Source organism: Juglans microcarpa x Juglans regia, chromosome 5D (genome assembly GCF_004785595.1).
Source record: "Juglans microcarpa x Juglans regia isolate MS1-56 chromosome 5D, Jm3101_v1.0, whole genome shotgun sequence".
In the NCBI taxonomy this organism is placed as follows: domain Eukaryota; kingdom Viridiplantae; phylum Streptophyta; class Magnoliopsida; order Fagales; family Juglandaceae; genus Juglans; species Juglans microcarpa x Juglans regia.
Genome location: NC_054602.1, coordinates 5498934 through 5515209, shown reverse-complemented (window position 1 = coordinate 5515209; position 16276 = coordinate 5498934). Strand labels below are relative to the sequence as shown.

At 34.9% G+C, this 16276-nt stretch overlaps 2 protein-coding genes across 2 annotated transcripts; one reads left to right on the top strand and one right to left on the bottom strand.

Annotated features, from left to right (window-relative positions):
• Window positions 1–443: 443 nt before the first annotated feature.
• On the bottom strand, window positions 444–3850 carry LOC121266357 (serine/threonine/tyrosine-protein kinase HT1-like). The gene is made up of 4 exons (XM_041170160.1): window positions 3551–3850; window positions 2126–3256; window positions 1431–1886; window positions 444–900 (listed from the first exon to the last, which is right to left on the bottom strand). The coding sequence occupies exons 2-4, from the start codon at window positions 2837–2839 to the stop codon at window positions 628–630; spliced, it is 1443 nt and encodes a 480-aa protein (XP_041026094.1). The 5' UTR covers window positions 2840–3256; window positions 3551–3850; the 3' UTR covers window positions 444–627.
• Window positions 3851–8581: 4731 nt separating this feature from the next.
• Window positions 8582–15974, top strand: LOC121266356 (probable hexosyltransferase MUCI70). Its single transcript, XM_041170159.1, has 9 exons — window positions 8582–9446; window positions 10126–10368; window positions 10536–10749; window positions 10941–11050; window positions 11132–11331; window positions 12089–12192; window positions 14238–14425; window positions 14516–14715; window positions 15382–15974. The coding sequence occupies exons 1-9, from the start codon at window positions 9158–9160 to the stop codon at window positions 15628–15630; spliced, it is 1797 nt and encodes a 598-aa protein (XP_041026093.1). The 5' UTR covers window positions 8582–9157; the 3' UTR covers window positions 15631–15974.
• Window positions 15975–16276: the final 302 nt, after the last annotated feature.

Genomic DNA, 16276 nt, shown 5'->3' with positions numbered 1-16276 from the left:
GCTTTGATGCATGTATATGCATTTACGCGAAAGGTATGGCTACTTAAGACTATAGTCACATGTATAATCGTATAGGACTATGTCATCACTACCAATTTGATGACATTATTTATGGGATAGGGGTCAATCCATTTTGCTTGACCCCAAGGGCAAAAAACGTCTTAAAATGTGTCATATGAAAGTAATATACACCAGAATAACTTGTTTTCAAATAAGACTTATAAAAAAATCCCTATCGATAGAACCCAATACCCATTATGTTTTCATTTGGGGTTTAGTCTTCCCCCCCCCCCCCCCCCCCCCCCCCCCCCCCCCCCCCCCCCCCCCCCCCCTTCTTTTTTTGTAAGTTCAATTAAAGAAAATCAACAATGATTCAAGCAAAGTGGTGTGAAAATAAAATAGTAAGATGAACCAAGTGCCTCAGGAGGGGGGCACACACTAAGTTGATTGTCATCCGTTTCAAATTTAGTGTAAAAAAAAGACATTTTCACGCCAATGCATGCCTACTAATCGATTCGTTCAGCTTCGCATGAATGTAGAATAACACAATAAGAGAGGCTTAGAAAACAAACCCTCTTTTAATTACAATGACCTATTCAGCTACAAAAGCCAGGTCCTATGAAAGATTCATGTGAATTTAGGTTTAGGCATTGATGAACTATTAGGATGCACGGGACCAAGCTTTTGGATCCAATGAAGAAGCCCTTTCTTATGATCTTGGCAAGTAGGGTTTTGTACCAGATTTAGGGTTCCATCATGGGCAAGTGAAGACTCAAACTGCTCCAATACCTTCACAACCTGCCAAAAATCCGGCCTTTTCTCTGGTTGCAAGGACCAGCATTGCTCAATTAAAGCTCGCATGGCAGGTGGACAGTCCCCTGGGATAACAGGTCTCAAGTTCTGAAAATGCAAAATTTACCGGTGTTAGAATTGCTTCCATAAAAACAAATTTAATTGTGATTCACAAGAGTTAGGTAACATGGGAAGAAAACCAGAGTGCTAAACACAACGAGAATATGGTGCAGTTAAAATCGATTCTCATTTCAAGTGCAGACTCAGAGTCAATGGTCATTCTATGTCACAATCTTTTTTTTTTATCGGTAAATAAAATTTTATTAATCATAAAAATAGGCAAAGCCAAGTACATGGATCATATAAAAGAGCAATGCCTAGGAGTGAATGTCACGATCATCTAATACTAAAAAATAAGTTAACATGCTTGAGTGAATTGTCATAGTGCTAAATGAATGACACATTGATTAAACACAGTCGGTCTGCGTTTATTTTTAGCAATCTTTTTTGTTGAAACTTCAAATATGCGCAAAATAACTTCCCATCCATTTGTAAGCAATTCTGTACATATAGATCACATGGCACAACTAAAAAATTCAGAAAGATCAAGAGACTCAGGAAAGAAAGCAGGAACAAACCTTAATTACTACTGCAAAAGCAGCCTGTACGGGATTCATGTCCTCATAGGGGATCGTTCCAGCCACCATTTCCCACAGGATGAGCCCAAAACTGTACACATCAACCCTTCGCCCGTAGGCTTTATGTTTAATCATCTCGGGTGCCATCCAGCGATAAGTCCCAGGGTCATCAGCTAAAGAATCACAGTACACCTCCTCACAAGCTATACCAAAATCAGCAATTTTCACGCGGAAGTCTTGGTCAATAAGGACATTTTCTGGTTTAAGATCTCGGTGAATTACGCCTTGAGAATGAATGTATTCCATTCCACGAGCAATATCCAGAGCAATTGCGATTAGTTTGTGTAAAGGAAGTGATTTATGCTCAAGCTTATGTAAATATGCCCTCAAGGAACCTTCTGATAGATATTCTGTGATGACACAATAAACTGGTGGCTTTCTGCATGCTGCTACAAACTGTGATAAAAATAATATCGGAAATAAGGTTTAATAAAGGCGCACCACAAACCTATTAACAATAATGATAATTTTGGCCATGATTCAAGAACCAATAACGAATTAAAAACTTAAGGCTTAGCAAATATGTGATCAACACGTTAAAAAACTGAATAAGCCAGAGGACAATTTCTGTCATAAAGCATATAGGCATGACGGAATAACAGATAAGAAGGGGGGAATAGAAGAAGTTTGATAACCTTTATGACATTTTGATGGTAGAGACGAGATAGAAGAGTGACTTCCCTATTAAATTGCTTCTCTAATCGAGCCCCCAAGGCTCCATTTTCGTCATCATCAGGCACCCGAATAATTTTAACTGCAACAGGTTCGTCTTTGTATATCCCATGGTAAAGCCGACTATGAGCCCCGTGGGCAAACTTCAGACCCAGAAACAGCTTAGACAGATCAACACTCCATTCATCTGCTGTTTCCACAGCATTAACCCTCCCTCCACCGTGATCAAAATACCTTGCCCACATCAACTCCTTCCGGTACTTTGACTTTTCATTAACTTTCAGCGAGGCTAAGTGCCTAAGCGGACTAGTATTCGACCGAGATGGCGAATTGGAATCCTTATTCATAAATCCCCTTTCCGATTCCCTTCTCCTGGGAAACGGAGTGATGAATCTCTTTCGCTCAGACCTTGCTTCCTTAAACTCATCAGAGAGCACGGTTTCAGGTAAAGGGGACAACGATCTCTGCTTGTTTATAATAGGATTCCGCTGTATCTTCGAATTACTGGGAATCGATTTCTCATTAGTTGCAGTCGTTCTGGGCCTTGATTTCAATCCTGAATATCGGTCAGGCTGTACTGAAAATGGAATAGACGTCAATCTTGAAGAGTCCAACCGATGACAAACTGTATGAGAGAACTTTGTTCTCCTAATCCAGGAATTAACTTCTTCTTCCATTTTTCCGTCGTGGTAATTCGTTGAAACTCTAGAAGACCTTACACCCACAAACCTCCGTAATCTTCTTCTCCTCCTCTGGCTGAGCAGAATGGACAATCTCAAACAATACTATATGAATTTCGAAGCTCCAGAAACCAAATTTCCTAAAACCCATCAACTACCATTGACAAATTGGCTACTAAAAATCAAATCTTTCCTTCATGAAAATCAAAGAACCATTGAAATCCTTGAAGACCGATCATGGATGAGACAGCCCCTAAACCTAATTTCATCTTCATCAGAAGCAAAATCCCTCGAAGTCGAAACCCATCATAGCCCATCCAAACACAGACCTCCCAGACATCAGAATTTGCTCATCACGGCCAAACTCAACAAACCCTTTTGGCTTCAAAGTCAAATCCCACCTTCCGTAAAAGACTGGAAAATCCCAAACAAATATCCACTAAACAAATCAATAAAAAAAACTCTCAACAATAAAATAATAAAAAAAGCCTAAAACACGGAAAGGTAAACTCATGCATATTGACGACTAAGAGGAACTCATCATTGTAAACCCCATTAACCACAGAAGAAACCCAATAATTGGGTCCAAAGAATCATAAACCCAAAAAAAATATTACAAACTAAGGAATACCCATAGGCATAAATAACCCAATATACACAAAGAACAGAATAATAGGGCCTGAGGATAAACACAAGCCGCAAGCTCACCACGAGTGATGATGACAAAATCACCGAGACTTTGAAGGATATTTGACCATCAGCTTTACCAATCGATGAATAGAGGTACGGTAGAAAGATTGATAGATTTTTTTAACCTTTTTCCTCTCTAGTTACGTTGTACAATGTCTAAGCTATCATACGTATCGCATACGGAGGGAAATGGTGGCCGTAGATTCCATGGACCCGACATAATTGGAGAGGTCTGTGAAGGTGCCATAGGGTCCGGAGTTGGGTTTTGGCGGTGGGGACCGCACAGAGAGGGTCAGAAAAGACGGAGAGGAGAGACAATCGGAGAGAAGGAATTGTTAGATTAGATTAATATAAGAACCCAAGGGGAAGGAGGAAGAATCCAAGTGTCTCTATCGGAGAGAATGAGGTACGGATGATATTTCAGCTGTAGAGCCAGCCAAAGGTACGGGTTTCGCACGGGAACGTAGTGCTTGTGTGGATACGAAAGGAACAGAAATATGTGTTTATAGAGTATAAACAGCGCAATTAGAAGATTCCGTGTATTCTTTTTATATTAAATATTCTAACTAAATTATTTATATTTATAATTATCATTCTTTGAATTATATAGCATAATTTCCTTTAATACATAATTTTAAATGTTATTATCCTTAAAATATAATATTCTTAATTGTTTAATTAAAATTTTCACTTAATTATATTTCGAGTAGCTAATTCAAATAATTTGGATAAAAAGTGATGAATAATTTTATAAAAGTAGAAAGACTCTTACTTTAATGGTACTACAATTTAATGAACAATGAGAATTATATTTCTAAGTTATGGAATAATGAGTTGATATTTATCTTATTTTTAACATAAAAATTTAAAACAACAAGAAGTGAGGGAAGGGTAGACACTCTGACGACATTTGAGGCATCAGAGTCTCAGACACGGTTGGGACCACCAGAACGATGGCCCCGTCCATATCTGACAAATCGTGCAAGTGATTACTATTGTAAAAGAGAAATTGCTTCGGATCCAAAATAATGTCTCGAATGGAATTTTTTTTTTTTTTTTTTTTACATAATGATTAAAAAATTATTTTTTAATGATGTTATGAATTTCTTTTTTTAAATATTAATGATGATTAAAAAAATATATCAAAAAAAAAGAAAAAAATTATACTATTCAAAATACTTTTTACATTCAAAATTTGAGATCCGTAATAATACTCATGATAAAAGTAGTGTTTTTTTTAATTCAATTTTTTTATTCAGATTTTTTATTATTTTTAAATATTTTAAAAAATATAAAAAATATATTAATATATTAAAAATTACTTATTTAAGCATTAAATAAAGGAAAAAAAAAACAAACAAAATCCATTGAACGGTCAAATGGAATGGTTAGTATTGGGCGGCATAGAAATTTTTTTCAATCGAAAAACAACTTTATTTCTTGGTATGTAGTATATACAGACCGAGCGGAGTCTGAGAGGATGTCTGTTTAATCCACAGATACTGACCCTTTCTATAAGTTCCATAATTCTATAAAAATTAATCCCTAGAAAGCCCGTCTATCTTAAAAATTATTTTACATATTTAAGATTTTGCTTTTGATAATGCAATCTCATATATAAACAAAGATAAATGATATATATATAAACCTTATATGTATAGGTCTAGCATAAATATTTTATAAAAAAATAAATAACACCATGAAAAAGTATGAAAAACTCTTTTTTTTTTTTTTTGAGGTCCACATTTTTATACAAAATTTGTATATTTAAAATTTATATTTACCATTACTCATAAATAAATGAATTATATTACATACAATCACTTTTGTGTATTATTTCCGTATTCTACTGATGTGATTGGCTAAAGAAGTTGTTTTACATTAAAAAAAAAATGACGAACCTAATCAAATTAGTAAAGTGCACAATGAATATACAAAAAGTGACTGTACATCAAATTTTTGAAAAAGAAATACACCGTTTATTCGTCTAGTAATATACATATTGTCATAGGTAAATCCATCTAATAAATTTATGCAAATAAAATCACAAAAAATGTACAAGGAAAGTGGAGGAAGAAATTGTGAAAAAAGCCTAACTGATAACAAAAAAAATAGCAATCCCACCGTATTAAAAACGAGCTTCTTAACTGAAAATGATTAAATAAAAATTTAAATATATGATTGTATTAAATATTAAATAAATATAATTATTTTACTCGTTTTTCTTTGATGAGATTTGAGAGTTGGAGTAAGAACTGTGATCAGTAGACTATGTAATTTTTAGTGAGTAATTTTCTGTAAATACCATTATTTACACCCCTACCAAATGAATATAGATTGCTATTATACCGTGTGCAAATAAAATGCAATGACCCATGACTTTCCTCCTCTTTACTCTTTTTAACTTGTAAAATTAATTAGTGAAAATAATAATAGAAGGAAAGGAAGACAAAGTTTCATTTGTTAGGTACTTTTCCAATTATTAAAAATTCAATTAAAAGTAATGGTTGACATATACATTGCACTAATTAATTTGTAGGTTATATCCATATTTAACTTTTAATATTTTTTTAAAATGCTATAGCTACAAATAAATTTTACAAAATTAAACTTACAAATTGGTACGACTTTAACTTGTAAAATCCATGAATTAGTTAGTGAAAATGCATATAAAACTTAAAAGTAAGACCATATTATGTTGTGCTTATATACATACCTACATATATATATATATATATATAAATGCCATTTATATTTATAATTTTACTCGCATAATTATTGACGTGTAAATTATTAAAATTGTGAAAATTTTGAAATTTGAAATTCTAAGCTCGAATTAAAGACTAAAAACTAATAAAATGGGGTGGTCTCAATATGTATAATATTGTACGTAAATTGTACAAAGAAAAATTATACTTATCATCTTTTATATCATATACTAATATGTAATTTGTCATTTTTATTATTTTATTTAAACATACGGATTGATGTGTAAATATGCGTATTTAAATGAAAAGATAAAAATAATAAATTATATGCTAGTATATGATGTGAAGATGCTAAATAACATTTCTCATTTCACGAATATATAACACTGCTATATTTTTTTTAATATGAGTTTACATATAGTAATTTGAAAACAGAAAAGCAAATCATGTCAATTGGATATTTTATGGAAAAGTATCAAATGAAATAAGGTAAGTTAGGATTTTAAGGAAAAGTAGGGAATAGGGCAATCCCCCATAGCTATTGACATCATAGAATTTAAATGATCCAGATTCCACACGTCTTAGTGAAAAAATACACCCAATATATTCTTTACTCGTTCTCCCATAATTGTAAATATTCTATGTATGCTTTATTTTTAGATAAAGACAATAATCTTCTAAGATTTGTGAGCTTCTACATGGTAATAAATGGCCTCAATTTAATTAAATAGAATTTTTTTTCTAATTGCTTGTGTAGTAATTTTATGTGTTGGATCATTTAGGCTATGTTTGGATTTAGAAAATGTTTCGTCTCATCATTATAATTTTTTCAAATTCTCATATAAAATATAATAAATAATTCAATTTTTTTAAATCTTAAAATAATAATAATATTAAAAAAATATTTTTTTCGACTTTCATATTTCATTTAAAACAATTTCATCTCATCTTTAAATCTAAAGCAACCTTTAATTTGATTAAGCAATTGAAAAGAATTTAAAGTTATAAAATTCAAGAAAAAACTTCTAATAAATCATTGATCAAGAGGCAGAGGAAATGCTGTGTCAATTAACCAACACCCTTGTGAGGATATCACAGATTTATGGCAAATCAATCAAGTCAGGGAAGAAAACATTTCAAATTATGACAAGAAGAGGTGGGAGGTCGTTGTGCAAGTGCATTAATTGTCTATCAAGAACTGATCTGATCTGCATCCAACGACGTGGAAACTGCACATGATTTTTGATAGAGATTCGAATCATCCCAATGCTAAAATAAAAGCCATAAATGCCAAAATATACACTGCAGCATTACATAAGTACGTAATATATTATGTATCAATGGTCGGCCTCGCAATCAATTAATTTTGGATACTACTTTATAAGATCAAATCAAAACCATACTCTATATTCAACAAAACTATTGATTATTTGTTTCCCTATCCGTCATGTATAGTTCGTGCAATAACACTTGGGCCTTGATGACGCGAATATTTAAAATCTCTTAAATTTTTTTTTATCTGAATGCTTAGACACATGAAGATTTTTGAGAATTTTTTGTTTGCGATATTATTATATATTGTGAAGTCTATTTCTTGTGTTTATTTTTCTCCAATTTTAGAGGACTTTGGGTAAAATGCTGAAAATTTGATATAGAAAATAGATAATGTAATATTTCGTGAATATTTATTATTGTTTGAAATATTTTACGCAAATAATTATAAATGTTACAAGACTTAGTTTGATTTGTTACCTAAACTCATCTAAACTCATCATTACAATTTTTTCAAATTTCAACACAAAATATAATAAACAATTCAATTTTTTCAAATCCTAAAATAAGAATAATATTAAAAAATAATATTCTAATAATATTTTATCATCTCAACTCAACTCAGTTCAACATCTAAACGCAGCCTTAGGTTGTGTTTGGGTAGTGAGATATTATGAGTTCTTCTATAAAAAAGTAATGATAGAATATTGAATAATAGTGAATAGTAGTGAGGTATTATCAGGAGTACCCAAATTAGACCTTAATTTATATACTTATTTATTTATTTTTGGGCTTTAATATTTGGATAATTTTTAAAAATCTTAATTATGGAGATATATTTTTATATATGTCTTAAGATAAAAAGAGAGAAATATTAAGACACTCGGAAAAGGAAAATTGAAAGAGATAAATAAATGTGTCAAAAAGACAGGAAAGGAGCGCCAGCAAGCTTCATAGCCTTCATTGTGAAGGCCAAATGTCAGGCATTGTGTTTGGGTAGCACAAAGTTTTTGTACATTATTAGGTGATACATCAATATTGGGTTGTTAACATCACGCACATGGCGCAAGATAGCCTATCAGGATTTTCCATGCTTTTCATTATTTGATAATTTTTCTATAAAGTTTTTCACCCTGCGATCACAAAATTAGCAAAAACAATATACAAGAGTTTGATCCCAGGTTTGTTCGCAGCTCCTCGAATTCACAAACACCTGGATTCCTGCTAAAAACCCTACACACCAATCACAACACTTGGGTTCATCCTGTCCTAGATCAGATAATATTTTCTCAATGCTCCACTGAAATTCCAAAACACTTTTACTGGATTGGCACTTGTTTTTCAGGAGCAAAAGATTTAATTTGATTTGATTTGATCTGTTTTTGCTTTGAAAGATCAGAAAAGCAAACTTTATTGTTAATTTTTTTTTGTTAAGTGTCCAACTTTATTGTTGTTATCAAGAAGTTTGAAGCAAAATTTTGTCTGCATTTGGTTAGGAGAGCTTTGATTAAGAAATTCAGGGGTGCCCTTTAAGTCTGGGCCTAATTTGGTGAAGTGGGTGTGGATTATCAGGGCGTGTTTGGGGGGTGAGTGAGTGTGTCAATGGGAAGGAGATGAGAGGGGCATATGAGGGTTTTGGGGAACGATGACTGGAGGGTCATTGGGGATGCGTTCGGGGAGTTATGGGTCTTTGGATAAACAGCTACAGCAGAACAGCAACAACGGCAACATAAGCAGCAGCAACAGCTGTTACATCAACAACGTCAATGGATTGTCGCCAATTCCTACAACGCGGAAGCCTTCGAAAATGCAGAAGGAGAGGGAGAGGTTGTTCCATTGGATCTGCAAGTTTGCTGGACGCAAAAAGGTCGGAATGCTGCTTCTATGTGTCATCTCCGCCGCGGTTTTCGTCTGGGTTTTGTACGTAGGAAAAGGTTTGGTTTTGCACCCCCTCTCTGTCTCCTGTCCTCTTTTGATGTAGTTAGTGGATTATTGAGCTTAATGATAATGAATATAGTTGATCGAATTCAACAAGGAAGCTGGAATAGAAAAACAAGTTTTACCAGGTTAATTTTTCTGCTAAGAATAAGGACTTGGTTCTATCTACTATCTAGCACTCGCTTGGTTAACCTTCAAATTCGAAATCAGTAACAAGCCGTGGGATTTGTGGGTTACCACCTCATTTATCGAGACAGTTAAAATGAACTCTTAATTTCATGCTACACACAAAAAAAAAAAAAAAAAAGGTGAAAAGTAAGAAAAACTTATATCGGTATTGGAGTTTTATTTTAAAATTCCTCTGTTTTTCTTTTTCTTGTTTTATTTTTAATTTTAGAGAATATACTCGGTTTGATGGTTAAAGTTCCAAAGCTGCGCTCCGTTCTAAAATCCAACAGACGTCTACTTAATGGCTTAATGGACATGAGCTCCTTGCATCTGTTTCTAGTATTTGGCTCATCTTAATCCACTTGCATAGTTGCATATGCCTTTTAACCCAAACGTGTCCTCTGCAGAATCTGTGTACTTTGGTATCCTTGTTTCTGGGTTTCAGTATCAGCCACTTCTATATAATTTGTGTAAGAAAATGATGCATTTATTTTGGCAAATCTTTAGGTGAAGATGCTCAAGAAAGTGAACCTGTTCAGAACATTGGTGTAAACGGGAGCATGCCTTTAAATAACCATATCGAAAGTAACACTCTATCTTCACTGAACGTAATGGGAGTGGTTCGCAATTTGGCTTCGCCTCCACCTCCTCCTGCTGTTTTTCTAGGGTATACACTTCCTCCAGGGCACCCATGCAATAGTTTCACTCTGCCTCCTCCACCAGCTGATAAAAAAAGAACTGGACCACGGCGTAAGTTCTGCATTTAATTTTTGAATAATAAGTTATGCAATTGCTACTCCTGATTCCCATAAATGTCTTGCAAGTCCCACAATGGTCGGGGTGTTTAGGCACTAATATCTTAATAATTACAGTGAAATTAATGATGTTGCTGAGTTTCTTTCTTGTTTATGCTTCAGCGTGTCCTGTATGTTACCTTCCTGTTGAAGAAGCCATTGCCTTGATGCCAAAGATTCCCTCAGCTTCCCCAGTTCTTAAAAAATTAACATATATTTACGAGGAAAATTTATCTAGAGCTGGCGAATTTGGAGGTTCGGACTTTGGTGGATATCCTACTTTAAAGCAGAGGAGTGATTCTTTTGACATAAGAGAGTCAATGAGTGTGCACTGTGGGTATGCTCTTCTTCTTCTTGTGAAGTTTTCATTGAATATATTCTCAAATACTTAATATTGTTTCTTTTGATATTTTCTTACATTCTGTTTTCGTTGTAATATGTTTATTCCGGTAACAGTACATAATAACTATTAGGGCCCTTCGCATAAATATTTGCTGTTCCATTGATTTTTTTTATTCAATAAATCAGATTTGTCAGAGGAGTTAAACCTGGCCGCAACACAGGATACGACATGGATGATGATGACCTTCTTGAGATGGAGCAGTGTCATGGTGTGGTTGTTGCATCAGCTATATTTGGTAATATTCTGTCATTTGGTTTTCATCTGCTTCTGGTTAAAGCTGGTGGTGTGCTAACCAAATAAATCCATTCTCCATCAGGAGCTTTTGATGATATAAACCAGCCAAAAAATATCAGTGACTATTCCAAGGCGACTGTTTGCTTCTACATGTTCATAGATGAAGAGACGGAAACTTATATGAAAAATGCTGGCACTCTTGGCAGCGAAAAGAAAGTTGGGTTATGGAGAACAGTTGTTGTTCGTAACCTTCCATATGAAGATGACCGACGCACAGGAAAGGTAAGAAATCTGAATTTTAGGCGGTGTCCTTTCTGCCTCGAGATCACAGTTTGCTTTAGAGGTTGCCTAGTTGCCTGTCTTGGTGCTGTAGCATCAACAATTTGTTTGTTCATATGCATTTGTATGTACTGTTATTTTAGTCATAGCTTGGTCAATGTTCTTTAATATGAATAGGAAGGATGATGAGTATGGACAAACTGCAGGTTCCCAAAAAGCTCCAACTGAAATGTCACCTTCTCCCCTTGAAAGAGTGGGGTGAAGGTGTTCTTATGAGTTCCTGATCCATAGCTTTTGCATTTTAGTTAACAACCAAAATAGAATGCAGTTGATTTTTTTCCATGGACGTTGTTGAAACTCTAATGTCTCAATCCCTCCTCCCGCCTTGCTCCCTAAAGGGGAAAATAAAAATACAGTTGGTTAATTCCATGATACAAGTTACTGAAAGGTTACCTATAAAAATAATGTTACTGAGTTGTTTAATAGCGCCCAAGTCTCAACCCTCTTCCAAATCCCCCCAAACAGAAGAAACCTAAAGAAAACAAAGGCAATGATATTTTCGGATGCATTAAGATGTTAATAGATAGCAACACGTTTATACTTAAAGGGGCCATGTTTTCTTTTGTTGTATGTAGTGGTAATATTATGTGAACAATATGATTCATGGGGTTTGTACCTTGATTGCTGCGTTAATGTTGGCATACATGTGCTAGTACTTTTATATACCAAATAGCTCTGACCCAGACTACTCCTGTGGCAGATTCCAAAGCTTCTAGTCCATAGGATGTTTCCAAATGCCCGCTTTTCTCTTTGGATTGATGGAAAGCTTGAACTTGTTGTGGATCCTTATCAAATACTTGAAAGGTACTTTTGCTTTATGATCAACTATATTCCTCTATGTTCTTGTATTAATTAAGTTTCCCTTTTTGCTATGTATTGTATAAGCCTTTCGTACTTATTAAAAAAAAAGTTTGTATAAGTCCTTGTCTGGCATTGGATCAGAAGCTTGCTTAGTTATTTACGTTTTTTTTTTTTTTTTTTCTCCTGTTAGTGGATAAATTGATCCCCTTATTTAAATAATTCCACTTTCATAACTTCTCCTATAAGAGGGTAGACCTCCAAATATAAGAATCTTTTTCTAGACGATCCTGGCCCCATTTGTCAAGTCATACGATCTGCTTTCTTAGAAAAACAAAATCATTCCATTTGATAGACGAGCCGTGGGATTAAGTTTTAGAATGAGGGAAGGAAATTAGAGAGTTGAATTGCAGTGTGCTAGAAGTAACAGTTTTTCCCCTTCCCATGTGTAGTGGATACATTGATGGATAAATCCCCCAAATTGGATGCAACCCGGCCTTCCAGGTTCTCTTTGTATGTTTTTTTTATTGGTAAAGTAAAATTTATTGATAGAAAGAGCAAGCGTAGCCCAAGCACAAAGGAGGTATACAAAGAGAACACGTAGCTACAAGTTAGGAAGACCATCTTTTGGTGCCCCCAAATGAAGGCCATCTTTGTATATATTGAAAACAAGAATACATTTGGGCATCTTTTTTGTGCTCCCATAGGAAGGCCAAGTTATATTGTTGGTAAGCCCAATTTTGATTTTTTTAATTGGTAATTTACAGTCAAGATTAGGGGTCTTGAACCCACAATCACAACTTCCACCTTATATCTATAAAGGTAGAAAATACCATTTGAGCAAGAGCTCATTGCGATAAGTATACTTACCATCACTGTTCAGGAGCATTCTACTATCTTGATTAGAGCCTCCATGCAATGAGATAATGTACCCTGCTCCATCCCAGCTATCAAATCTTTTGACCAATTGGCAATTGCTTTACCTCCTCCTGAGTCTACTAATGTCCCCCTTGACAATACATTGGAGGTATGACTTGCATGAGTCTGCTAATGTCCTTGTTGATGAAGCTTCTTTTTAGTTTGTCTCCAATGAACTGGATGGGAGTTCTATTTGTAGCCTGTATGTTCCAACACAAACAAAAGAAGCACCAACTAGTTGATAATGTACCTTCTGCGCATCAACATTACATAATGCCTAAGTTGCAGCTTCTGATTCTAGTGCCAATGCAATTTGTTTATTAGCACACTACTAAATGGATCTTTTCTTGAAGGTGGTTGTCTATCTTCAGGACTATCATTAGTTGCCTTGTTTTCTTAGGAACAAGGATACTTGATGTGGAGTTTAGATCGTTTTGAATCACCTTGACCAGAACTATGCGCAAATACAATGGTAAAACCAACAGGACTTGTCTGCTTTATACTCTTTTATGGTCAAACCTCGCTTATTTCATTCAGCCAGGACCAAAGTCTTTTGGTGCTTAATTTAGGGATCTCCTTTTGGGTGTCTTCTCGAGGGAATGTTCTTCTAATCATTTCTCTTGTAACTTAGTATTAGCATTATATTATGTCAGACCAGTCGGATGAACTAACTTTTTTCTTCTTGCCGGCTGTAAATAGCATTTAAATACTAAGTTATTTTACTCCGGGCAGCCAGTTACACTTATTGCCTTTTCTAGTAATGTGGCACTAAAACTTTCTGAGTGGGGAAATCTTTTGTCGCCTTTTTGGCTTAATTTATATGCTCAGATCTGCTCTCTGTTCAACATGGCTTTGACTATTTTTCTTACATTGAGTGAGTAGATCCAACTAAAGCTGCAGTACACATCTAAGCGATGCAAAAATGAGGGATTATTTCATTCTTTATGAACCCTGCTGACAGAGTCTGTCTGTGAATGTACTTAATTATGGGCTGGGCTCTATGATGGTTTAGACATTGCTCCAAACATCACACTGATTTTGATTTATGATCTCTGCAATGATAGAAATCATTCCTGTTCATGATTATTTCCCTTCTGGGAGTTCTGTAATTTACTATTAAACCAAAATTTCAGGTTCTTGTGGAGGAAAAATGCTACTTTTGCAATCTCTAGACATTATAAACGCTTTGATACTTTTGTGGAAGCTGAGGCAAACAAAGCTGCTCACAAATATGACAACGCCTCTATTGATTTTCAGATTAACTTTTACAAAAATGAGGGTTTGACACCATATTCAGAGGCTAAACTTCCCATCATAAGTGGTAGGTGCAAGCTCCTTTCCTTCTTTTTGTTCAGTTGATGCCTCCTGATTTGTTTGTGAAGTCTTTTTATTTTTATGGCTGGGTCTGTAGATGTTCCTGAAGGATGCGTGATAATAAGGGAGCATGTTCCGCTCAGCAACCTCTTTACTTGTCTTTGGTTCAATGAAGTGGATCGTTTTACATCCAGGGACCAAATTAGTTTCTCCACTGTGAGGGACAAGATTTTGTCAAAGGTGAATTGGAGTATTAGTATGTTCTTGGACTGTGAAAGACGAAATTTTGTCATTCAGGTAATTTACTTTAAGCATTTATGGGGTTATCAAGGTATGTTAAATGTCTACTGGTAATTGAAGTGGAATTATTTATATCACATGAATCCTTCTGGTATGAAGCTATATCTACTTTTGAAAAGCCATGGTTGAACATAGCAGCCATAATCCCTAATGATATCAAATTGTTGCAATTAGTTTCATTTCATGATGCGCCTATCTTCCTGGTGATGTTGTCTAACTCCCCGTCTAAATGCTATTTGTAGGCACAATGCATCCTTTGTTTTTTAGGAACCACAGTTTTCAATTCCCTTTCCCCCTTTTAGTCCAGTTTACAATTCCCAATTTGATCAATTATGTCCTAACTCCCAATTTCAATTTTTTTGTATTTTTTTTTATATCTATTGTGTAGATGATATTGTCAGTTCCATTGCATCAAATTTCCTGAAAAATAAAAAAGGGATCCCCAATTACTCCCTGAATAAGATTGTATGTCTTCTGTAAAACCATGAGGTCAGTTGAATGTTATCTCAAATGGACTAATTCTCTAAAGCCATCCACCTGCAGTGTATTTTCTTGTTATTTAGATTGGTTCTCTCTGTCTGTGCCTCTCTCTCTCTCTGTCTGTCTGTCTGTCTCTCTCATTTTTACCTCACTAAAGTTGAATTTTTTGTTTGCTGCCAACAGAAATACCATAGAGATGTATTGGAACAAATTGCTCCCCCTGTTCCTGTTGCTGTTTATCCACCACCACCACCACCACCGTCATCACAGACTCTATATGATGAACCACCGATCAAATTTTACCATGAGACTTCACCAGAAGGGACGATAAGTGTTCCAATTAGAAAGGTCCAACCAAGGCGTATCAGGAGGTCCAGTTCTAGGCGTCACCGCAAAGTCTCCGCTGGTGTTAGGGACATCCATTCTAGTTGACGTTTTGGTCAAAGCAAGTTATGCATTTCTTTTTCCTTGTCCCTTTCAATGTCATCGTCCTGGGTCGGGAGGATTTGTGCAAGGTGAGTGTTGTGCTTCTACTTCCAAGATTAATGCTGTCTTTCTCATTCTTTTTCCGCTTTTGGAGTTGTCAATTTTCATTCATTTTTTGGATGTATATAATAATATTATATAGTATGGGTTGCTACCAAAGCCCGTATATGTAGTGACCCATTAGTCGTTTCCATTGTCATAGCAGCATCACTGTGGAACTCAATTATGTAAAAGTCATATTCATGTCTCTTTTGAAAGGCAATAAAAGGAGATAAAAAGTTCTCGTAAAATTGGCTGATTTTTGCTACTACTGCACATTCTCCACTTTTTTCTGTGGATGACACTTGGAGGAGCTTGGGCTTGAACCTTGGTGCTAATAGCTGTCTGGCTTTTAGCTTTGATTTATATCCTTGCATGTCTTCATCTTCTTCTGGTATGCTAGCATTTGCCCAAATCCAATAACTATACTCTGGTTTTTAACAAATCATCGCTCCTCTCTTTCTTTCTTTCTTTGCTGCACCCAAAAGTATGCAATTGACACCAATGCAGAGCTAGACGAGAGAAGCTTTTCGGCTGTTACTTTCATAATTCA

Excerpts from the sequence above, each read along its gene's own strand:
- LOC121266357 (XM_041170160.1), bottom strand. The coding sequence starts at position 2,839 with ATGGAAGAAGAAGTTAATTCCTGGATTAGGAGAACAAAGTTCTCTCAT. Across the intron at positions 1,887-2,125 it reads ACCATCAAAATGTCATAAAG|TTTGTAGCAGCATGCAGAAA; the intron begins GTTATCAAACTT and ends TTTTTATCACAG. Across the intron at positions 901-1,430 it reads CTTTTGCAGTAGTAATTAAG|AACTTGAGACCTGTTATCCC; the intron begins GTTTGTTCCTGC and ends TTGCATTTTCAG.
- LOC121266356 (XM_041170159.1), top strand. The coding sequence starts at position 9,158 with ATGACTGGAGGGTCATTGGGGATGCGTTCGGGGAGTTATGGGTCTTTG. Across the intron at positions 11,051-11,131 it reads TGTTGCATCAGCTATATTTG|GAGCTTTTGATGATATAAAC; the intron begins GTAATATTCTGT and ends ATTCTCCATCAG. Across the intron at positions 11,332-12,088 it reads ATGACCGACGCACAGGAAAG|ATTCCAAAGCTTCTAGTCCA; the intron begins GTAAGAAATCTG and ends CTCCTGTGGCAG.